The 24,945-nt window shown below is 37.6% G+C and overlaps 1 protein-coding gene across 1 annotated transcript in view; it reads left to right on the top strand.

Annotated features, from left to right (window-relative positions):
- Positions 1-24,945, top strand: part of LOC118025903 (fibronectin type III domain containing protein 3C1-like) — a 71,338-nt gene that overhangs the window by 9,806 nt on the left and 36,587 nt on the right. Inside the window, exons 3-13 of the mRNA XM_035028622.1 lie at positions 510-585; positions 8,824-8,900; positions 10,213-10,546; positions 11,157-12,068; positions 12,577-12,629; positions 12,962-13,104; positions 14,747-14,806; positions 15,161-15,299; positions 16,235-16,288; positions 16,403-16,524; positions 16,609-16,783. Of these exons, the coding sequence (XP_034884513.1) occupies positions 510-585; positions 8,824-8,900; positions 10,213-10,546; positions 11,157-12,068; positions 12,577-12,629; positions 12,962-13,104; positions 14,747-14,806; positions 15,161-15,299; positions 16,235-16,288; positions 16,403-16,524; positions 16,609-16,783 (2,145 nt within the window). The remainder of the gene's footprint in view (positions 1-509; positions 586-8,823; positions 8,901-10,212; positions 10,547-11,156; positions 12,069-12,576; positions 12,630-12,961; positions 13,105-14,746; positions 14,807-15,160; positions 15,300-16,234; positions 16,289-16,402; positions 16,525-16,608; positions 16,784-24,945) is intronic.

Below are 24,945 nucleotides of genomic sequence, written 5' to 3'. Positions count from 1 at the left end.
ATATATATATATATATATATATATATATATATATATATATATATATAGTAGAATATTATTCAGCCATAAAAAAGAATGAAGTCTTGCCATTTGCAATGACATGGATGGAGCTAGAGAACATAATGCTAAGGTGAAATGTCAGTAAGAGAAAGACAAATACCATATGATTTCACTCATATGTGTAATTTAAGAAAAAAAATGAGCAAAGGAAAAAAGAGAGAGAGAGACAAAGCAAGAAGTAGACTCTTACCTACAGAGAACAAATTGATTGTTGCCAGACAGGAGGGGGTGAGGAGATGGGTTAAATATGTGATGAGGCTTAAGGAGTGCACTTGTGATGAGCACAGGATGCTGTATGTAAGTGTTGAATCACTAAATTGTACACCTAATACTAATATTACATTGTATGTTAACTAATGAATTTAAATAAAACTTTAAAAAATGACAATGATTTTTCATAGATTAAATAACAGAAAAGTTTTTTTTATCAAAGAATGGTTTATTTCTAGATTATATTGGTGCAAGTTAACCCTGGGGAGACATTCACCATCAAGTCTGATGACGGGAACATTCAGAATATCCAAGGTCAGTAGAAGTATAATTTGGTGTGTGTTTCTTGAAAGCAAATAGAGTAAATTTAAATATTAGTATGAAATGACTTTACTAGTAATCTATTCCATTAGTATCCCTTCCCATTTGGGCCATATGGAATCCTCTTAAAATTATATAGTCCTCATAGGAGCATAGTATCAATATAACAACCAGGGCTCATGTTGCTAGTCTTACTAGAGATCTTCATGTAAGTTACTTTTTTAAAATTGAAGATTAATTCAGGAATTTCATTTGAAAAAGTTCACATCTGGGATATACTGACAGCCACTAATAGTTTTAGACTCTTCTCTTATAGGAGATGACTACTGAGGCCTTCAGAGAGCTCATTCATATGTTCAAGTATTTTTTTAGTGCCTATCATGTTCTAACACTATACTAGGTATTCAAGATATAACAATATACAGGAGGAGGATAAATTATTTATATATACATATTAGTTTGCTATATATATGTATACATAGTAATATAAAATTAATATTTACTTCATATAAGACTTAGTATTATTCATATTGTGATGGTTGTTTTTGTTCTTATGCCAATTATTTTGTATCCTGAAGTGTTTTAGATCTATGTCTCAAAAATTTTTTAAAACATTGTCATTTTTTTAAAAAATTATCATTTAGCAATGGATTCCATATGGCTGCTATATAAAGTTTATTGTAAATTCATATTTATTATTTTCCCAATTATTAAAAGGAAATTACCATTCTAGGACTTGAGAGCCACATATATTTTTTAAACTAAGCAGTAATTTTAATAATTTCAGGAAAACAAAAGAAAGATGACTAACAAAAGTTTCCATTCTGTGTAGGATTTTTATTTTTATTCCTGTGCAATTGTATGTCTAAGACAGTAAAAATACCTAGTATAAAAGTAGGGTATCACATGAGTAGCATTGGGTCCTTGTCTATATTATTCTGTTTTCTAAAAACTTTTACTTTATTATTATCAATGAAAAGCTTAAAATTAATATTTTATTATGTAACATCACTAAAAGAAATATATTTTATGGTTCAGAGTAAAACTTCTATTACTCAGTCTATACACAAGTAAAAGAACAATGTACTGGAAAGCTGATACTTCATTGTTATAAGCAGTAAAATTTGCCAGTGTTCTTATAATGTAAATTTTACCCAATCCCCTTTATGTGCTTTATTCTCCATCAATTGTGATGAATTTGCATTGATTCATCTACATTTATACCTAGTTTCCTTTGCAAGTAAGCAACAGACACTGAAAATGGCTGGCTGCGTAGAGCTGGTTTTCACTGTGAAAAGTTAAACAGACTTTAAAGTTATTAAAGAATTTTTAAATTTTTTTGAATTAACATATAATGTATTATTTGTTTCAGGACTAAAGGTCTGTGATTCATCAGTCTTAAAAAGTGCACAGCGCTCACCATAGTACATATCTTCCCCATTTTCCATCACCCAGCCACCCCATCCCTCCCACCCCCTCCACTCCAGCAACTCTGTTTCCTGAGATTAAGAGTCTCTTATGGTTTGTCCCCCTCTCTGGTTTCATCTTTTTTCATTTTTACTCCCTTTCCCTATGATCCTCTGTCTTGTTTCTCAAATTCCTCATATCAGTAAGATATGATACTTGTCATTCTCTAATTGACTTATTTTGCTTAGCATAATACTCTCTAGTTCCATCCATGTCACTGCAAATGGCAAGATTTCATTTTTTGATGGCTGCATAATACTCCATTGTAGACATATACCACCTCTTCTTTATCCATTCATCTGTTGATGGACATCTAGGCTCTTTCCATAGTTTGGCTATTGTGGACATCGCTGCTATAAACTTTGCAGTGCATGTGCCCCTTCAGATCACTACATTTGTATCTTTGGGGTAAATACCCAGTAGTGCAATTGCTGTGTCGTAGGGTAGCTCTATTTTCAACTTTTTGAGGAACCTCCACATTGTTTTCCAGAGTGGCTGCACCAGCTTGCATTCCCACCAACATTGTACGAGGGTTCCCCTCTCTCTGCAACCCCACCAACATCTGTTGTTTCCTGACTTGTTAATTTTAGCCATTCTGACTGGTGTGAGGTGGTATCTCATTGAGGTTTTGATTTGGATTTCCCTGATGCCAAGTGATGTTGAGCACTTTTTCATGTGTCTGTTGGCCATTTGGATGTCTTCTTTGGGAAAATATCTGTTCATGTCTTCTGCCCATTTCTTGACTGGATCATTTGATCTTTGGGTGCTGAGTTTAATAAGTCCTTTATAGATTTTGGAAACTAGCCCTTTAGCTGATATGTCATTTGCAAATATCTTCTCCCATTCTGTTTTTGGTTTTGTTGACTGTTTCTTTTGCTGTGCAAAAGCTTTTTATCTTGATGAAGTCCCAATAGTTCATTTTTGCCCTTGTTTCCCTTTCCTTTGGCGATGTTTCTAGGAAGAAGTTGCTGCAGCTGAGGTCGAAGAGGTTGCTGCCTGTGTTCTCCTCAAGGATTTTGATGGACTCCTGTCTCACATTTAGGTCTTTCAACCATTTTGAGTCTATTTTAGTGTGTGGTGTAAGGAAATAGCCCAGTTTCATTCTTCTGCATGTGGATGTCCAATTTTCACAACACCATTTGTTGAAGAAACTGTCTTTTTTCCATTGGACATTTTCCTGCTTTGTCGAAGATTAGTTCGGGTTCTCTATTTCTGGTTCTTTGAAAGACTCAGTAAGATTGATAAACCCCTCGCCAGACTATTCAAAAAGAAAAGAGAAATGACCCAAATAAACAAAATCATAAATGAAAGAGGAGAGATCACAACCAACTGGGTTCTCTATTCTGTTCCATTGATCTATGTGTCTGTTTTTGTGCCAGTACCATGCTGTCTTGATGATGACAGCTTTGTAATAGAGCTTGAAGTCCAGAATTGTGATGCTGCCAGCTTTGCTTTTCTTTTTCAACATTCCTCTGGCTATGCAGGGTCTTTTCTGGTTCCATACAAATTTTAGGATTATTTGTTCCATTTCTTTTGAAAAAGTGGATGGTATTTTGATGAGGATTGCATTGAATGCATAGATTGCTCTAGGTAGAATTGACATCTTCACAATATTTGTTCTTCCAATCCATGAGCATGGAACGTTTTTCCATTTCTTTGTGTCTTCCTCAGTTTCTTTCATGAGTATTCTATAGTTTTCTGAGTACAGATCCTTTGCCTCTTTGGTTAGATTTATTCCTAGGTATCTTATGGTTTTGGGTGCAATTGTAAATGGGATCGACTCCTTAATTTCTCTTTCTTCTCTCTTGTTGTTGGTGTATAGGAATGCCACTGATTTCTGTGCATTGATTTTATATCCTGCCACTTTACTGAATTCCTGTATGAGTTCTAGCAGTTTTGGGGTGGGGTCTTTTGGGTTTTCCACATAAAGTATTATATCATCTGCAAAGAGTGAGAGTTTGACTTCTTCTTTGCCAATTCGGATGCCTTTTATTTCTTTTTGTCTGGTTGCTGGGGGTAGGACTTCTAATACTATGTTGAACAGCAGTGGTGATATGGACATCCCTGCCGTGTTCCTGACCTTAGAGGGAAATCTCTCAGTTTTTTCCCATTGAGAATGATATTCGCTGTGGGTTTTTCATAGATAGCTTTTATGATATTGAGGTAGGTACACTCTATGCCTATACTCTGGAAAGTTTTGATCAAGAAAGGATGCTATACTTTGTCAAATGCTTTTTCTGCATCTATTGAGAGGATCATATGGTTCTTGTTCTTTCTTTGATTAATGTATTGTATCACATTGATTGATTTGAGGATGTTGAACCAACCTTGCAGCCCAGGGATAAATCCCACTTGGTCGTGGTGAATAATCCTTTTAATGTACTCTTGGATCCTATTGGCTAGTATTTTGGTGAGAATTTTTGCATCCATGTTCATCAGGGATATTGGTCTGTAATTCTCCTTTTTGATGAGGTCTTTGTCTGGTTTGGGGATCAAGGTAATGGTGGCCTCATAGAATGAGATTGGAAGTTTTCCTTCCATTTCTATTTTTTGGAATAGTTTCAGAAGAATAGGTATTCATTCTTCTTTAAATGTTTGGCAGAATTCCCCTGGGAAGCCATCTGGCCCTGGGATCTTGTTTGTTGGGAGATTTTTGATGACTGCTTCCATTTCCTTAGTGGTTATAAGTCTGTTCAGGTTTTCTATTTCTTCCTGGTTCATTTTTGATAGTTGATACATCTCTAGGAATGCCTCCATTTCTTCCAGATTATCTAATTTGCTGGCATAGAGTTACTCATAATATGTTCTTATAATTGTTTGAATTTCTTTGGTGTTGGTTGTGATCTCTCCTCTTTCATTTATGATTTTTTTTATTTGGGTCATTTCTCTTTTCTTTTTGAATAGTCTGGCGAGGGGCTTATCAATCTTACTGAGTCTTTCAAAGAACCAGCTCCTAGTTTCATTGATCTGTTCTACTGTTCTTTTGGTTTCTATTTCATTGATTTCTGCTCTAATCTTTATTATTTCTTTTCTCCTGCTGGGTTTAGGCTTTATTTGCTGTTCTTTCTCCAGCTCCTTTAAGTGTAGGGTTAGGTTGTGTATTTGAGACCTTTCTTGTTCTTTGAGAAAGGCTTGTTTTGCTATATACTGTCCTCTTAGGACTGCCTTTGCTGCATCCCAAAGATTTTGAACAGTTGTGTTTTGATTTTCATTGGTTTCCATGAATTTTTTTAATTCTTCTTTAATTTCCTGGTGACCCATTCATTCTTTAGTAGGATGCTCTTTAGCCTCCATGTATTTGAGTTCTTTCCGACTTTCCTCTTGTGATTGAGTTCTAGTTTCAAAGCCTTGTGGTCTGAAAATAGGCAGGGAATGATCCCAATCTTTTGGTACTGGTTGAGACCTGATTGGTGACCCAGGATGTGATCTATTCTGGAGAATGTTCCATGGGCACTCAAGAAGAATGTGTATTCTGTTGCTTTGGGATGGGATGTTCTGAATAGATCTGTGAAGTCCATCTGGTCCAGTGTGTCTTTTAAAGCTTTTATTTCCCTGTTGATCTTTGCTCAGATGATCTGTCCATTTCAGTGAGGGGTGTGTTAAAGTCCCCTACTATTATTGTATTATTGTCAATGTGTTTCTTTGATTTTGTTATTAATTGGCTTATGTAATTGGCTGCTCCCATGTTAGGGGCATAGATATTTACAATTGTTAAGATATTCTTGTTGGATAGACCCTTTAAGTATGATGTAGTGCCCTTCCTCATCTCTTATTAGAGTTTTTGGTTTAAAATCTAATTTGTGTGACATAAGGATTGCCACCCCAGCTTTCTTTTGATGTCCATTGGCATGGTAAATGGTTTTCCACCACGTTACTTTAAATCTGGATGGTCTAAAATGAGTCTCTTGCAGATAGCATATCCCTGGTCTTTTTTTTTTTTTTTTTATCCGATCTGATACTCTGTGTCTTTTGATTGGGGCATTTAGCCCATTTACATTCAGGGTAACTATTGAAAGATAGGAATTTAGTGCCATTGTATTGCCTGTAAGGTGACTTACTGTATATTGTCTCTGTTTCTTTCCGGTCTATGTTACTTTTAGGCTCTTTCTTTGCTTAGAGGTTCCCTTTCAATATTTCTTGTAGGGCTGGCTTGGTGTTCACAAATTCTTTTAGTTTTTGTTTGTCCTGTAAGTTTTTTTTATCTCTCCTATTTTCAATGATATCTTAGCTGGATATAGTATTCTTGGCTGCATATTTTTCTCATTTAGTGCTCTGAATATATCATGCCAGTCCTTTCTGGCCTGCCAGGTCTCTGTGGAGAGGTCTGTTGCCAACCTAATATGTCTACCATTGTAGGTTACAGACCTCTTGTCCTGAGCTGCTTTTAGGATTTTCTCTTTGTCTCTGAGACTTTTAAGTTTTATTACTAGATGTTGAGGTGTTGACCTATTTTTATTGATTTTGAGGGGGACTCTCTGTGCCTCCTGGATTTTGATGCCTGTTTCCTTCCCCAAATTAGGGAAGTACTCTGCTATAATTTGTTCCAATATACCTCTGCCCCTCTTTCTCTTTCTTCTTCTTCTGGGAAACAATTATTCTAATATTGTTTCACCTTATGGTATCACTTATCTCTTGAATTCTCCCCTCGTGATCCAGTAGTTTTTATCTCTCTTTTTCTCAGCTTCTTTATTCACCATTTGGTCTTCTAGATCACTAATTCTCTCTTCTGCCTCATTTATCCTAGCAGTTAGAGGCTCCATTTTTTTATTGCACCTCATTAATAGCCTTTTTAATTTCAACTTGGTTAGACTTTTATTTCTCCAGAAAGGGATTCTTTAGTAACTTCCATGCTTATTTCAAGCCCAGCTAGTATCTTTATAATTGTCATTCTGAACTCTAGTTCTGACATCTTACTAATGCCGTATTGATTAGGTCCCTGGCAGTCAGTACTGCCTCTTGGTCTTTTTTTGGAGGTGAGTTTTTCCATCTTTCCATTTTGTCCAGAGGAGAATAGATGAATGAGAGAACGAAATGCTAAAAGGGTAACAACAACCCCAGAGAAATATACACTAAACAAATCAGAAGAGACCCAAACTGTGGAGTAAAAGGAAAAAAAAGAAAGAAAGAATATGATCATGCTGGTGAATAGAACAGAGCCACACACTAGATTTTCGGTGTATTTTGGTCTGTTAGAAGAAACTGCCTCCCAAAATTTAAAGAAAGAAAAATTTATATATATATACAAAAATAAGGGTAAATACGATGAAGGGATGGAATATGACTATAAAGATGAAAATTTAAAAAGATTTTTAAAAAGGAATTAATAAGATTAAAAGTTGGTTGAATAAAGAACGAAAAAAATTTATAAAAAAGAGAATTTGATCAGGCGGGAAACTAGGACATTGTCACACTAGATCTAGGGTATATTTTGGTCTGTTAGAAGAAACTGTATCCCAAAATTTTAAAGAAAGAAAAACTTATATATATACAAAAAATAAGGTTAAATATGACTGTAAAAATTAAAATTAAGATTTTTAAAAAGGAATTGATAAGATGTTTGTTGAAAAAGAAAGAAGAAAAATTCAACTAAAAATTAGAAAAAGAAAAAAATAATGAAAATTTTAAAAATTAATTTTGAGAGACAAAAAATTCATGGGGAAAAGAGCCATGTATTCTATTTGCTGAATTCCCCTAGTGCTGGGGTTTTGCCATTCTCATTGATCAGTAAACTTGGTCTTGGCTGGCAGTTCTTGCTGATCTTCTGGGGGAGGGGGCCTGTTGCAGTGATTCTCAAATGTCTTTGCCTGAGGCGGAATTGCACTGCCCTTGCCAGGGGCCACGATAAGTAATCTGCTGGGGTTTGCTCTCGGGAGCTTTTGTTCCCTGAAAGCTTTCCATACAGCTTTGGGGGATGTGAAAATGGCAGCCTCCCAATGTCTCATCCTGGAAGAGCCAAAAGCTCGGGGCCCCACTCCTCAGTGAGCCCTCATAGAAAAGCAGTCAATCACTCATGTCTCCCTGGTCTCCAGCCACACTCCATGTTCACCCAGCCCGTGACCAAGTGTTTCTATCTCCCCCAGCACATGACCCCCTTTGGAGTCTCGAAACCCAGCAGATTCCTGTGGTGCGCCCCCATGCTGCTCCTCCTGGGGGAGGAAGGGGAATCTCCCCGGATCTGCTGCTTGTTGGGTCCCGGCTCAAAGACTAGTGGCCAGACTATGCCACAGATCATGGTTTATGGCAACCCTGAGCTGAGAGCCCACTCCTTGGTTCCATCTTTGCAGCCGGCTTCCCCACTCTGATACCTGGGAGTTCTGCCACACTCAGGCACCCCTGGTCTTCCTGTGACCCCAAGGATCCTGAGACCACACTGTCCCAGCAAGGGTTCCACCCCCCACTTAGCCACTAGAGCAACGTCCCTCAGCAGAGCAGACTTCTGAAAGTTCTGATTTTGTGCTCTGTTGCTCTATCACTTGCTGGTAGCTGGCTGATGGAGGCTCCCTCCCCCCGCAGTCTATCTTCCCAAATATCGCCTCAGATTCCCTTATCCACATGTCCTACCTTCCAGAAAGTGGTCACTTTTCTGTTCATAGAATTGCTGCTATTCTTTTCCTCAAATCCTGTTGAGTTTGTAGGTATTCAGAATGGTTTGATACCTAACTAGCTGAATTCCTGGGCCCAGACGAAATTTAGGTCTCCTACTCCTCTGCCATCTTGCTCCTCCTGCTCCTATTAAAGAATTTATTAATAATAATTTTCTTTTAGGACCCGCTGATGTACCTCTGATGTCACCAAGTGGTTATTTGCCACCAATATATCTTCCTCCTGGTTACATGTCTCAGGTATATGAGTATGGTTTTATTTAGTATTTAGCCCTAAGGCATCATTTAACAGTTATTATGTCACTATATGATAAATCTTCTGAAATACTATTTAGTTGTTCATTTTGTTATCATTACTGCTAAAAAGCAATTGCAGTTAAGCTTAACCAAATCTCCCTTGGATTGTCTTGTAAATAATTCCTTATTCATCTAATGAATTTGCATCTCATCATATTCATTAATCCTCTATTGTTTTTTGTTTCTGAGTACCTTAACCAATCTTGATTACCTATTACAATTGCTACAGTAATGGCTTTTGATAGTGTGTATGCTTTAGTCCCTACAATTACGTATTTTCAGTTCAGTAGTATTTCATTCTCAGTTGCTGGGCAACAAAGGGCACTTTTTAAAAAATTCTTCAAATATTTACCAAGCACCTAAAATGGACAGGGAAATATTTCTCCTATAGACATCAACAAGATATTTCGTGGTCTTGAAATTTTATAATTGAGAATATGTCTTTTTCTATTGCACAGCTGTGGAAATCAATAACATGCTAAATAAATCAATATATAGTTTGATTCTAAATGGAATTATCTATTTCAACAATATCTAACAAAAATACAAATGCATATTCCTTTTCATCTAGCAATTCCACTTTGAGGAATTTATCCTACAGATGTGTTTTTCACAAATTTGGAATAATAAATATACAAGATTATTCATTACAATATTGTTTGTGATCATAGAAGGCTGCAAACAACCCACACACTTGTCAATGGAGGACTGTGTACAATGGAGGACATCCATATAATGGAGTACAATGCAGCTGTGCAAAAAAGTGGGGAAGTTTTATGTACTGACATAGAAAGATCTTTAAGATATGTTGCTAAGTGTAAAAAGCAAGGTACAGATGGTAATAGTGCAAATAAGGCTACTTTTTATGTAATAAAAAGGAAAAATAAGAATCTGTATTCTTGCTTATATAGACAAATTCTGGAAGGATTCCTAAGAAACTAAGAGCAATAGTTATCTAACGGGGGCATTGAGCAGATAAGATTTAGGAGGGAAATTTTACATGTATAGCTTTTTATACTTTATGGTTTTAAACAAAGTCAATATATTATCTATTGTCAAAAAATTACCTTTTTGAAAGCCATACATATAGAGACAAGGAAGAATTGTCTTTTGCTTGACCTAGTTTCACTTAGTTATTACTTTTTGATCCCTTGGGTTTTCTAAATTAAGAGCACAGGATATAAATCTAAAACTTAGTTTAAAAAAATGACAAATTTTATTAATTCTGTTTATATGGTTCTGTCTTCCAACTTAGGTGGTGGAAGAAAATGGCATTCACAAAATTATCATTGTGCCTCAGACAATTGACTATCATACAGCCATGCCTGCTCCTCTACAACAAGTACCACACTTCATTGGCCTGTCCTCTCCTGTGTATCAACAAGGGCCTCACCTGATGTATCCCCCAGCTCAAGGGGAATATCCATCGCCTTACATCCAAGAGCCTTTGCTGCAGCAGCTGCCACCACCACTGCTGCCACTGCCACTGCTGCTACCGCCACTGCTGCTACTGCCACTGCTGCCACCAGCACTGCTTCCACCACCACCTATGCTACCACCAGCAACATTTATATACCAAGAGCAGCATGGTAGTATATAATTTTCTTAAACAGGAAATATTTTGAGTTTGTAAAAATTAAGAGCATTGGGAAATTAAGTGAAAAAAGGAGAAAGTAGTAACGTTTCCCTGAATGACTGCATTTCATGCATGTATATTAGGTTTAATGAAAATAAGCACTGGTTCGTGTTTAAGGCAAAATACTCATAAACATAATTTTCTATATATTTTTGTACTTTGATATAACATTGATTTATGATATTTATTTTTACTGAGTGGGTCTATAAAATCATATTGGAACATTATAAAAGAATGTTTAGATTATGAATGCCATACAGTGGGAATATAAAAGACACTGAAGGGTCAACATTAAAGTCATCTTAGGACCTTAAAATTTGGAAGTGGAGTTACTCCCTAGGAAAATAGTATCTGTATTTGCTCATGTTTTTCTTTCTGTACATATCAATACATTATAAAAATACATACCTAATATCTGTATTAAAGCAAAACAGGAAAAAATTTAAAAGTAAAACATGGCTTATCAGTGCTTTTTTTTTTTTTTGGTTTGAAGAAAAGATTAAAAAGACCTTGAGATATGTAATTATTATAATTATTAAGCAGTACTCCATTGTCTCTTTTAGAAATGTATTCCCATAGAAGAGGAAATTATAACCAGTTTGATGAAAGGGCTGCTAACATGGGAGAACATATGAAGAAAAAAATGAGAGAAGGCCAGCTTGGTGGACACAAGACTAGCTGTACAGTCAACAACACCTCTTTGCTTGTGAACAAAACCAATGATTTTTCAAGTATTCCTGCTACTTCAAACACTTACACAGTGGACTATGCTGCAAGTACCTGCACTGTTGACAATACCATGAGCACCTGCACTGTGGAGAATGCTCCACACACCTACACTGTTGACAGTGCATCAAATACCTACACTGTAGACAATGCTACAAGCACTTACACTGTGGACAATGTTCCATGCACCTACACTGTGGAAAATACTTTGAGCACCAACACTGTCGAAAATACTTTGAGCACTTATACTGTGGACAAAGCTCCATGTGCCTACACTTTGACCAATGCTCAGGACATTTACATTGCTGACACTGTTGACAACCCTCCAAGCACTCACATTGCTGACAATACTCCCAGCAATTCTTCCACTGACCATACCCCTAGTACTTCCACCACAGACAATGTTCTTCCTTCCACCACTGATAGTGTTCCAGACCCTTCCAGCACTAATTATGTCCCCAGTACTTCCACTTCTGACAGTACTCCCAGACCACCAGCTATTGACAGCACTCCAAGCTCTTCCGTTTCTGACCATGCTCCCAACATTCCCATCTCTGAGAGTGCTCCCAGCACTTCTGCCATTGATGATGCTCTCAGTGCTGCCAGTGCTGCCAGCAATTCCAACACTGCTAGTGCTCATGTTGAGACTAGTCAGGGAAAGAAATGGAGTGCTGCAGGAAGTGGAGGCATCAAGAAGAAACCAGGTGGAAAACAAAGCAAGAGCCCATCATCAAATGCTGCAGAAAAAGGTAAGGTCAGGAGTTTGGTTTTGTTGGCAATGAATAAACATCCTAATGTTTAGGAATCTCAGTGCATCTTAAATATTTAAGTGTCATTTTGTTTCCATTTCCTCTTGTCCTCATTGTACCCCTAAATCTAAACTCAGTGAAACCACAGTTGGGCTGCCTTTTTAAATCATGGAGAAATGACCATCCTCATGCAAAATGTGTCATGTATCTTACATGCACACCACGTAATTCTTTTCTAGCTGTCTGCCAGTGAAACACTGCAAATTACTCTATAGTCCTAATGAATTCACATTATTTCATTTAAACGAGGGACTCTGTCTTTTGTTAGAGTTTGTTTAATAACATACACTTTAGACTGCTCTCTTCTTTTAAAATTTTAGTGTAAATCGCTACTAGGTTTTTAGTAGCTCTCCTGATGATGATGTATCTGTAGTTGGATGATAGACATCTAACTTCTTTCTCTTGTTTTTACCAATGTAATATTTTATTTTGGGGTGTTTTCTTTTAGAATGCATAACAGAACATGGAAAGTCATGCTGTTTCAGCATTGAAAAACCTGTAGTAAGTAACTAAAGTGAATATTTAAGTATTCCTTTTAATTTACTTTTTCATTCTAAAATATGCAAGTTCACTGATATTTTTCTCTAGTAAAGTTTTAATTTGAAGCCTTTACCTGGTTAAAATTTCTAATCTCCATTAGCTATTCAGTACATAAAGATTCAGAATGGTATTATTAAAGATAATATTGATGACATTGCTTAACTACAGTATTTAAGCACCTATATGAGGAGAACAATATATTTAGCATCAAAAAGACTTAGGGAAAGATTATATCATAAATTACAGATTATATATTTTAAATGCCCTACTTGAATTTTTGTTATTTATTTTAGGTTTCTGATATTCAAACCAGATCTGCTATTATTTCATGGAAACTACGTGGTTCTGAGAAATGTGATCACACCAAATCTCCCATGACATTTGAACTGGCAATATCTAACAGTGGTAAAAATGGAAAATATAAAAATGTATATATGTAAGTTTCTTTTTATTCATTTCTCATTTCTCATAATTCAATTCACATATGCTATCTAAATGTATAGATCTCAACTTATACCTAGGCTGAGTTCTAAAGATTTTTTCTGCATTTTTTCCCAAGCTTTGAATGCAATTTTATATTAAAATAGTTTTATATATGGTGGGTGGTTGCCAGGTCAGTCCATGAAATTCACTGAACCATGTTAGTGCTGAGAAGGATCTTAACTATCAACTGGTCCATTCTCTTCAGTTTATAGCTTTCCTATTTGACAAGTTTAGACTCAGGGAAGAAAATGTTCCCTCCAATTCTCCCTTCTCTTTATTCACTTAGGTCATTTTAGGGGGGAAAAAAGTTTCACTTTATGGTAGGCTACACAAATGAGGCATTTACATTGCAATTGGATTTAAGATAGACTCCCCTGGAAATTTCATTACAGAAGCTAGTTATAAGGTGGAGCTATGATAGCAGCAGGATGAGCTTAGGAATGTGCTCAGAAGATACAACCAGAAAAAAAAAAGATAAAAAGATAGAACCAGGACTAGGGAGGATATGGTGGAGGACATAGCAAGAGCATACCCAACCACTCTGAACAAACAGCTTCTCGACTGAATGGGGACATGTATTCTGAAAGAGAACACACAGAGAGAGGCACAGTAGAAAGGAAATCCCAAGTGAGAAAGAAGAAATTCCTTTGCCCACCAAAAATTATGCAAGAAATAAGTCAGAGATCTGGAGCTGTCTCTACAGCACTTTAAAAATCATAATGCATCTTAAACTTCATTTCCTAGAATTTGTCATCTTTACTCAGAGACTCAAAGTGAAATTTTAAATGTAATTAGTTATTATGTAAAGTTTTACTTCCTTTATAATTAGAAGCTAGAAAATTTAAATTTAAGAATTATAATACACAATCTTCTATATTGGGTAGAGGGATGGGAAGATGTAAAATGTGAGGAAAAGCTACTTATAAAATTAAGTTTTGTAGGAGGTTACATGGTGGCCTTTGTCTGGTGTTATGTATTTCATAAATATCTTTGTTTTTTATAAAAACACTCTAATCACCCTATAACCTTGAGTGGCCTGTGCTTAGAAGTATCAGCCTTTGCTTAAAAATAATAATCTTTTAGCTCTTTTTGAAGGCTATTTCTGGGATTAGAGCCTGAAAGAACTCTTTGAGTTGGTAGAGTACACCTAGGTACTTATGACTGTTTCAGGAAGACATAGATGTGGAAGCACAGCCACTCAATCCACTGTAGCAAATAGGTGCCCTCCCCAGAAAGATTTCCTTTTGTAATTGAATAAATAAATTGCATGATGCACAGTGTCTTTGAGGCTTTTCATATCAACATTATTTTAAATAAGCTAATTAAAGACAAATCTGCATTATTACAGTGTGAAGAAGTTGCAGCGGGAAAAATTATAAAATTTCACTTCATAAAGCCATAGTAATTTCACATGCAAATGAAGAATTTGAAGTATTAGTATCACTTTTTTGCATTCATAGAAAATGGGCTAAAGTTCTCTAAATTTCAAAGAAAATTGTGCTTCTTTGTTTATCACTTGAATATATAAGATTAGGACTGTTAGTTAGCTATTACATATTTGTGAGATCATTTATAAACAGATATTATGTTCACAGTGGTGATGGAGTTATATTTACTCTACTTGATCTACAACCATCCATGGCCTATTTCATAAGGTAAGAACTCCATCCTACACAACCCCCACTCACCCTTTAGCCAGGCAGACTCCCCGGTCTGTATCAGTTTACTACTTATGATTTCTACAGTCAGCATTGTTACTTGCCAGCAGAGTGGCCTATCCTTCATGCTTCAAAAGAGCCCCCTCCAAATCCCTCATTAGTTCACTTTCTTTCACTTAATACAGGTGAAAGAGTGATTTGGGAGCCATCACCAATAACAATCCAACTTGATTCTACTAGAAAATTCTGTATAATTAGCTCCTAATATGTACCAGGGAACTCAAGTATTCAATTTAGTACATGTAAGGATAAATATTTGAAAGCTTACAACAATTGTCATTACATTTTTAGAATTACAACCATAAGAAGCTCAGCACATAGAACTATGTCTGAAGTGGTTAGTTTCACAACTCCAGGTTGTGAACCAGACCCTCCACTTGCACCCAAACTAATTAACCGATCCAAGAGCAGCCTGAATTTACAGTGGAAAGTAAGTATTTTACTGCCAAAGTCTCCTCAACATGTTTTTTTTTTTTTTTTTAATTTAAAAACATTCTTTCTGGGGCACCTGGGTGGCTCAGTTGTTAAGTGTCTGCCTTCAGCTCAGGTCATGGTCCCAGGGTCCTGGGATCGAGGCCCATATCGGGCTCCCTGCTCAGCGGGAAGCCTTTTTCTCCCTCTCCCACTCCCCCTGCTTGTGTTCCCTCTCTCGCTGTGTCTCTCTCTGTCAAATAAATAAATAAAATCTTAAAAAAAAAAACATTCTTTCTACTTTGTCCTGAATTTTAAATATGAAATTATGCATGCCTCATCTGACCTATTTCCCTAGCACTTTTTGTTTTTCCATAATCATCTTTCTCTTCTATCTATATCGAGCATCAAGTAAATTGAGAAATGTCAATCATAATTTCAATTAGTAAAAGTTGAAGTGTCAATTTCTGTAACCTAAATTTATTTATAAGTGTAGTTACCAATAATTCTACCTCTTATTTATTAACTTTCTTTATTACATAAAATTTGGAAAACAAAACAAGACATAGATTTTGGGTATGTCTTATAGACTGTAAAAAGTGCATTTTAACTTTAAAATCTGGATTGCTTTAAAAAAAAGTAAGCAGAGGGGCGCCTGGGTGGCTCAGTTGGTTAAGCGACTACCTTCGGCTCAGGTCATGATCCTGGAGTCCCAGGATCGAGTCCCGCATCGGGCTCCCTGCTCAGCGGGGGGTCTGCTTCTCCCTCTGACCCGCTTCCCTCTCGTGCTGTCTCTCATTCTCTCTCTCAAATAAATAAATAAAATCTTTAAAAAAAAAAGTAAGCAGATTAATTTTACAGTAATTTCAATCACTTTAATTACATAGTGTGTGTGTATGTACATATACTGTGTAAAAACAGACAATCATACTTTTATCTTTCTGACATATTTAGGGTTCCAATGATAATGGTTCCAAAATAAACAGCTTCCTTTTGGAATGGGATGAGGTAAACCATTTTATTTCTTAAAAGTACTTTTTTGTAAATGGTTATTAATGTTATGATGAATTTTTATACTTGCAGCATTTTATAATGTTCTAATATTTTGCATCTATTATTAAGGGCAAAGGTGAAGGCTTCAAAAGTTGCTATATGGGTACCATGAAACAACACAAGATCCTTAAACTGAATGCTTCTACAAAATATTCATTCAGACTAGCTGCCAAAAATAACTTTGGCTTGAGGTACATTGAATTATTGCAATATTTAAAAGTCTACACTTTAATAAGAACCTGAAAATAACTTTTCCATATTAATTTATTTTTCAGTGATTTCAGTGAAATAGCAATCTTCCATACATCAGGAACTATGCCTCCAACACCTCCACCTCCTAAGCTAAAAGAAGCAGGAGTCTGTAATTTGTCACTAGAATGGTGTGCCCCAACTAACACAAGCCCAAATGACAGTCTTACTTATGTACTAGAAATGGAAGAAGCAGGATCCGTAAGTTTTCTTTTCACATGCTTTAATCTTTAACTTCAGTTTTAGGTACATTTTACATGCATCTTATAATGAAAAATTTTAGATTTAAGTTAATTTCTTTTTTTAAGTTTTTATTTAAATTCCAGTTAGTTGGGATGCCTGGGTGGCTCAGTCTGTTAAGCATCTGCCTTCGGCTCAGGTCCTGATCCCAAGCTCCTGGAATCGAGCCCTGCATTGGGCTCCCTGCTCAGCGGGGAGCCTGCTTCTCCCTCTGCCTGCTGCTCCCCCTGCTTGTGCTTTCTCTCCCTGATAAATAAATAAATAAATAAATAAATAAATAAATAAATAAATAAATTCCAGTTAGTTAACAGTGTAATATTAGTTTCAGGTGTACAATTTAGTGATTCAACGCTTAAATACAACACCCAGTGCTCATGACAACAAATGCCCTCATTAATCCCCATCACCTATTTCACCCATCCCCCCACCCACTTCCCTTCTGATAACCATCAGTTTGTTCTCTGTAGTTAAGAGTCTGTTTCTCAGTTGTCCTCTTTTTTTCGCTATGATTAAGCTAATTTCTACTCAATCAAACCACATGATTCCCAAGTCTCTGTTTTCAAGAGGGGCCAATGCTGAGCCAATGTTAGGCGAGCCAGTACAGGGAGTTCTGAAGGTACCTAAGTCCCGGAAGATTAGCTAAAAGCAGCAGCAGCCATAACAACACAACAGATACACAGTGAAGTGTGTTAGTTCTTCAACTTTGGGTCTATCCCAGATGACCTTGCATGGTCACACAGATCCTCTGCATACTTCTACCAGGGCAAACGCTTTCCTCATCTCCCTGGATTCCTGATGTGGGCGGGCAAACTGTTTTATTTTATTTATTTATTATTTTATTCTGAACTTTCAAGTCTATACTAAATAGACTATTCAACTTAAAAGGCAGCTGTACATTTTAGGTTATGTACATTTTACCACATTTTATATAAAGCAACTAACATTGAAGAAGAGTTCTGTGTAATTAATATGTTAAGTGCCTTCATATACATTATCTCATCACATCCTGAAAAAAGGGAGACCTTTAAAGTAGAAAGTATCTCCATTTATTTTTTAATTTTTTATTCTTATGTTAATCCCCATACATTACATCATTAGTTTTAGATGTAGTGTTCCATGATTCATTGTTTGTGCATAACACCCAGTGCTCCATGCAGAATGTGCCCTCCTCAATACCCATCACCAGGTTAACCCATCCTCCCACCCCCCCTCCCCTCTAGAACCCTCAGTTGGTTTTTCAGAGTCCAACGTCTCTCATGGTTCATCTACCCCTCCGATTTCCCACCCTTCATTCTTCCCCTCCTGCTAGCTTCTTCTTCTTCTTTTTTTTTTTTCTTACCATATATTGCATTATTTGTTTCAGAGGTACAGATCTGAGATTCAACAGTCTTGCACAATTCACAGCACTTACCAGAGCACATACCCTCCCCAGTGTCTATCACCTGGTCACCCCATTCCTCCCACCCCACCCCCCACTCCAGCACCATCAGTTTCTTTCCTGAGATTAAGAATTCCTCATATCAGTGAGATCATATGATACATGTCTTTCTCTGTTTGACTTATTTCGCTCAACATAATACCCTCCAGTTCCATCCACGTCATTGCAAATGGCAAGATCTCATTCCTTTTGATGGCTGCATAATATTCCATTGTATATATATACCACCTCTTCTTTATCCATTCATCTGTCGATGGACATCTTGGCTCTTTTCACAGTTTGGCTATTGTGGACATTGCTGCTATAAACATCGGGGTGCACGTACCCTTTCGGATCTCTACTTTCGTATCTTTGGGGTAAATACCCAGTAGTGCAATTGCTAGATCATATGGTAGCTCTATTTTCAACTTTTTGAGGAACCTCCACACTGTTTTCCAGAGTGGCTGCACCAGCTTGCATTCCCACCAACAGTGTAGGAGGGTTCCCCTTTCTCTGCATCCCCGCCAACATCTGTCGTTTCCTGACTTGTTAATTTTAGCCATTCTGACTGGTGTGAGGTGGTATATCATTGAGGTTTTGATTTGGATTTCCCTGATGCCGAGCGATGTTGAGCACTTTTTCATGTGTCTGTTGGCCATTTCGATGTCTTCTTTGGGAAAATATCTGTTCATGTCTTCTGCCCATTTCTTGATTGGATTCTTTGTTCTTTGGGTGTTGAGTTTGATGAGTTCCTTATAGATTTTGGATACTAACCCTTTATCTGATATATCATTTGCAAATATCTTCTCCCATTCTGTCAGTTGTCTTTTGGTTTTGTTGACTGTTTCCTTTGCTTTGCAAAAGCTTTTTATCTTGATGAAGTCCCAATAGTTCATTTTTGCCCTTGCTTCCCTTGCCTTTGGCGATGTTTCTAGGAAGAAGTTGCTGCAGCTGAGGTCGAAGAGGTTGCTGCCTGTGTTCTCCTTTAGGATTTTGATGGACTCCTGTCTCACATTGAGGTCTTTCACCCATTTGGAGTCTATTTTTCTGTGTGGTGTAAGGAAATGGTCCAGTTTCATTCTTCTGCATGTGGCTATCCAATTTTCCCAACACCATTTGTTGAAGAGACTGTCTTTTTTCCATTGGACATTCTTTCCTACTTTGTCGAAGATTAGTTGACAATAGAGTTGAGGGTCCATTTCTGGGCTCTCTATTCTGTTCCATTGATCTGTGTGCCTGTTTTTGTGCCAGTACCATGCTGTCTTGATGATGACAGCTTTGTAATAGAGCTGGAAGTCCGGAATTGTGATGCCGCCAGCTTTGCTTTTCTTTTTCAATATTCCTCTGGCTATGCAGGGTCTTTTCTGGTTCCATACAAATTTTAGGATTATTTGTTCCATTTCTTTGAAAAAAGTGGATGGTATATTGATGGGGATTGCATTGAATGTGTAGATTGCTCTAGGTAGCATTGACATCTTCACAATATTTGTTCTTCCAATCCATGAGCATGGAACATTTTTCCATTTCTTTGTGTCATCCTCAATTACTTTCATGAGTATTTTATAGTTTTCTGAGTACAGATCCTTTGCCTCTTTGGTTAGATTTATTCCTAGGTATCTTATGGTTTTGGGTGCAATTGTAAATGGGATCGACTCCTTAATTTCTCTTTCTTCTGTCTTGTTGTTCGTGTATAGGAATGCCACTGATTTCTGTGCATTGATTTTATATCCTGCCACTTTACTGAATTCCTGTATGAGTTCTAGCAGTTTTGGGGTGGAGTCTTTGGGGTTTTCCACATAAAGTATCATATCATCTGCAAAGAGTGAGAGTTTGACTTCTTCTTTGCCAATTCAGATGCCTTTGATTTCTTTTTGTTGTCTGATTGCTGTGGCTAGGACTTCTAGTACTATGTTGAATAGCACTGGTGATAGTGGACATCCCTGCCACATTCCTGACCTTAGGGGGAAAGCTCTCAGTTTTTTCCCGTTGAGATTGATATTCGCTGTAGGATTTTCATAGATGGCTTTTATGATATTGAGGTATGTACCCTCTATGCCTATATTCTGAAGAGTTTTGATCAAGAAAGGATGCTGTACTTTGTCAAATGCTTTTTCTGCATCTATTGAGAGGATCATATGATTCCTGTTCTTTCTTTTGTTAAAGTATTGTATCACGTTGATTGATTTGTGGATGTTGAACCAACCTTGCAGCCCAGGGATAAATCCCACTTGGTCGTGGTGAATAATCCTTTTAATATACTGTTGGATCCTATTGGCTAGTATTTTGGTGAGAATTTTTGCATCCATGTTCATCAGAGATATTGGTCTGTAATTCTCCTTTTTGATGGGGTCTTTGTCTGGTTTTGGGATCAAGGTAATGGTAGCCTCATAAAATGAGTTTGGAAGTTTTCCTTCCATTTCTATTTTTTGGAACAGTTCAGAAGAATAGGTATTAATTCTTCTTGAAATGTTTGGTAGAATTCCCCCTGCGAAGCCATCTGGCCCTGGGATCTTGTTTGTTGGGAGATTTTTGATGACTGCTTCCATTTCCTTAATGGTTATGAGTCTGTTCAGGTTCTCTATATCTTCCTGGTTCAGTTTTGGTAGTTGATACATCTCTAGGAATGCATCCATTTCTTCCAAGTTATCTAATTTGCTGGCATAGAGTTGCTCATAATATGTTCTTATAATTGTTTGAATTTCTTTGGTGTTGGTTGTGATCTCTCCTCTTTCATTCATGATTTTGTTTATTTGGGTCATTTCTCTCTTCTTTTTGAATAGTCTGGCCAGGGGTTTATCAATCTTGTTAATTCTTTCAAAGAACCAGCTCCTAGTTTCGTTGATCTGTTCTACTGTTCTTTTGGTTTCTATTTCATTGATTTCTGCTCTGATCTTTATTATTTCTCTTCTCATGCTGGGTTTAGGCTTTATTTGCTGTTCTTTCTCCAGCTCCTTTAGGTGTAGGGTTAGGTTGTGTACTTGAGACCTTTCTTGTTTCTTGAGAAAGGCTTGTATTGCTATATACTTTCCTCTTAGGACTGCCTTTGCTGCATCCCAAAGATTTTGAACAGCTGTGTTTTCATTTTCATTGGTTTCCATGAATTTTTTAAATTCTTCTTTAATTTCCTGGTTGACCCATTCATTCTTCAGTAGGATGCTCTTTAGCCTCCATGTATTTGAGTTCTTTCTGACTTTCCTCTTGTGATTGAGTTCTAGTTTCAAAGCCTTGTGGTCTGAAAATAGGCAGGGAATGATCCCAATCTTTTGGTACTGGTTGAGACCTGATTTATGACCTAGAATGTGATCTATTCTGGAGAATGTTCCATGGGCACTAGAAAAGAATGTGTATTCTGTTGCTTTGGGATGGAATGTTCTGAATATGTTTGTGAAGTCCATTTGGTCCAGTGTGTCATTTAAAGTCTTTATTTCCTTGTTGATCTTTTGCTTAGACGATCTGTCCATTTCAGTGAGGGGGGTGTTAAAGTCCCCCATTATTATTGTATTGTTGTCAATGTGTTTCTCTGCTTTTGTTATTAATTGCCTTATATAATTGGCTGCTCCCATGTTAGGGGCATAGATATTTACAATTGTTAGATCTTCTTGTGGGATAGACCCTTTAAGTAGGATATAGTGTCCTTCCCATCTCTTATTACAGTCTTTGGTTTAAAATCTAACTTGTCTGATATAAGGATTGCCACCCCAGCTTTCTTTTGGTGTCCATTAGCATGGTAAATGGTTTTCCACCCCCTCACTTTCAATCTGGGGGTGTCTTTGGGTCTAAAATGAGTCTCTTGCAGACAGCATATCGATGGGTCTTGTTTTTTAATCCAGTCTGATAGCCTGTGTCTTTTGATTGGGGCATTTAGCCCATTTACATTCAGGGTAACTATTGAAAGATATGAATTTAGTGCCACTGTATTGCCTGTAAGGTGACTGTTACTGTATATTGTCTGTGTTCCTTTCTGGTCTATGTTGCTTTTAGGGTCTCTCTGCTTAGAGGACCCCTTTCAAGATTTCTTATAGGGCTGGTTTTGTGTTTGCAAATTCCTTTAGTTTTTGCTTGTCCTGGAAGCTTTTTATCTCTCCTTCTATTTTCAATGACAGCTGAGCTGGATATAGTATTCTTAGCTGCATATTTTTCTCATTTAGTGCTCTGAATATATCCTGCCAGTCCTTTCTGGCCTGCCAGGTCTCTGTGGAGAGGTCTGTTGCCAATCTAATGTTTCTACCATTGTAGGTTACATATCTCTTCTCCTGAGCTGCTTTCAGGATTTTCTCTTTGTCTATGAGACTCGTAAGTTTTACTATTAGATGTCAGGGTGTTGACCTATTTTTATTGATTTTGAGAGGGGTTCTCTGTGCTTCCTGGATTTTGATGCCTGTTTCCTTCCCCAAATTAGTTAAGTTCTCTGCTATAATTTGCTCCATTATACCTTCTGCCCCTCTCTCTCTTTCTTCTTCTTCTGGGATCCCAATTATTCTAATGTTGTTTCGTCTTATGGTATCGCTTATCTCTCGAATTCTACCCTCGTGATCCAGTAGTTGTTTATCTCTCTTTTTCTCAGCTTCTTTATTTTCCATCATTTGGTCTTCTATATCATTGATTCTCTCTTCTGCCTCATTAATCCTAGCAGTTAGCGCCCCCATATTTGATTGCACCTCATTAACAGCCTTTTTGATTTCAACTTGATTAGATTTTAGTTCTTTTACTTCTCCAGAAAGGGTTTCTCTAATAACTTCCATGCTTTTCTCAAGCCCAGCTACTATCTTTAAAGTGATGATTCTGAACTCTAGATCTGACATCGTACTAATGTCCATATTGAGTAGGTCCCTGGCAGTCAGTACTACCTCTTGCTCTTTTTGTTGAGGTGATTTTTTCCGTCTTGTCATTTTGTGCAGAGGAGAATAGATTAATGAGAGAACAAAATGCTAACAGGGTAACAACGTCCCCAGAAAATATACTCTAAACAAATCAGAAAAGACCTGAAGCAGTGGAAAAAGAAATGGAAAGAGAGAAAAAAGAAAAAGATAAAGATAAAAACAGAACAAAACAAAACAACAACAACAAAAAAAAACAGAATGTGATCAAATATGACCAGGCTGGTATATAGATCAGTGCCACACACTAGATTTTAGGTGTATTTTGGTCTGTTAGAAGAAAGTGCCTCCCAAAATTTTAAAGAAAGAAAAACTTATATATGTACAAAAATAAGGGTTGATATGATGAAGGGATGGAATATGACTGTAAAGATGGAAATCATTAAAAATTTTATAAAAGGAATTGATAAGAAGTTGTTTGAAAAAAGAAGAGGATTTAAAAAAAGAAAAAAGAAAAAAAAAGGGAGAGAATGTGATCAGGCAGGGGAGTAGAAAAAAACCATATACTAGAGATTTAGGGTATATTTTAATCTGTTATAAGAAACTATCTCAAAATTTTAAAGAGAGAATAACTTATATATATACGCCAAAAATACGGGTAACTACTATGAAGTGATAGAATATGACTCTAAAAATGAAAAATAAAAATGTTTTTTAAAAAAGGGATTGATAAGATGTTGGTTGAAAAAGGGAAAAAGAAAAATTCCAAAAAAAAAAAGAAAGAAACAGAAAAAAGACAGTTAAAAAAAATTAACTTTGGAAGACTAAAGAATCATGGTAAAAAAGCCATGAATTCTATGTGCAGTATTTTCCTAGCGCTGGAGTTCTACCGTTCTCATTGATCAGTAAACTTGGTCTTGGCCGGCTGTTCTCGCTGATCTTCTGGGGGAGGGGCCTGTTGCCGTGGTTTCCAAATGTCTCTGCCGGAGGTGGAATTGCCCCGCCCTTGCCCCCTCCCGGCTAAGTAATCTGCCCGGGTTTGCTCTCCGGAGCTTTTGTTCCCTGCGAGCTTTCCGTACAGCTTTGGAGGCAGAGAGTGAAAATGGCGGCCTCCCAATCTCCGCCTCAGAGGAGCCGAGAACTCGGGGCCCCGCTCCTCAGTGAGCCCCCAGAGAAAAGCCGCCAGTCACTCCTGTCTCCCCGGTCTCCAGCTGCACTCTGTGCTCACCCGGCTTGTGACCGCGCGTTTCTATCTCTGGCACCCGACCCCGGGTGGAGTCTCCAAACCCAGCAGATCCCTGCGGTGTGCTCCCGCGCGGCTCCTCCCAGGGGAGGAAGTGAGTCTCCCCGGATCTGCCGCTTGTTGGGTCCCTGCTGGAGGAGCAGGGGCCCGACTGTGCCGCGGATCACGGTTTATGGCAACCCCGAGCTGAGAGCCCGCGCCTGGGCTCCGTCTCTGCAGCCGGCTTCCCTGCTCCGATACCTGGGAGCTCTGCCACACTCAGGCACCCCCGGTCTTTCTGTGACCCCGAGGGTCCTGAGACCACACTGTCCCGGAGGGTTCCACCCCCCGCTTAGCCACCAGAGTGACGTCCCTCAGCGGAGCAGACTTTTAAAAGTTCCGATTTTGTGCTCCGTGGCTCTATCACTTGCCAGAAGCGGCCGACGGAGGCCCCTCCCCCGCCGTCTATCCTCCCGAATATCGCCTCGGATTCACTTCTCCGCACGTCCTACCTTCCAGAAAGTGGTCGCTTTTCTGTTCAGAGAGTTGTTGCTCTTCTTTTCTTCGATCTCCTGTTGAGTTTGTAGGTGTTCAGAATGGTTTGATCCCTATCCAGCTGAATTCCTGAGAGGAGACGAAATCCAGGTCTCCTACTCCTCCGCCATCT

Source organism: Mirounga leonina, unplaced genomic scaffold, assembly GCF_011800145.1.
Source record: "Mirounga leonina isolate KUSES-001 unplaced genomic scaffold, KU_Mleo_1.0 Mir_204, whole genome shotgun sequence".
Taxonomy (NCBI): Eukaryota; Metazoa; Chordata; class Mammalia; order Carnivora; family Phocidae; genus Mirounga; species Mirounga leonina.
The sequence above is the reverse complement of the archived record's forward strand: the minus strand, read 5'-3'. Positions and strand labels throughout refer to the sequence as shown.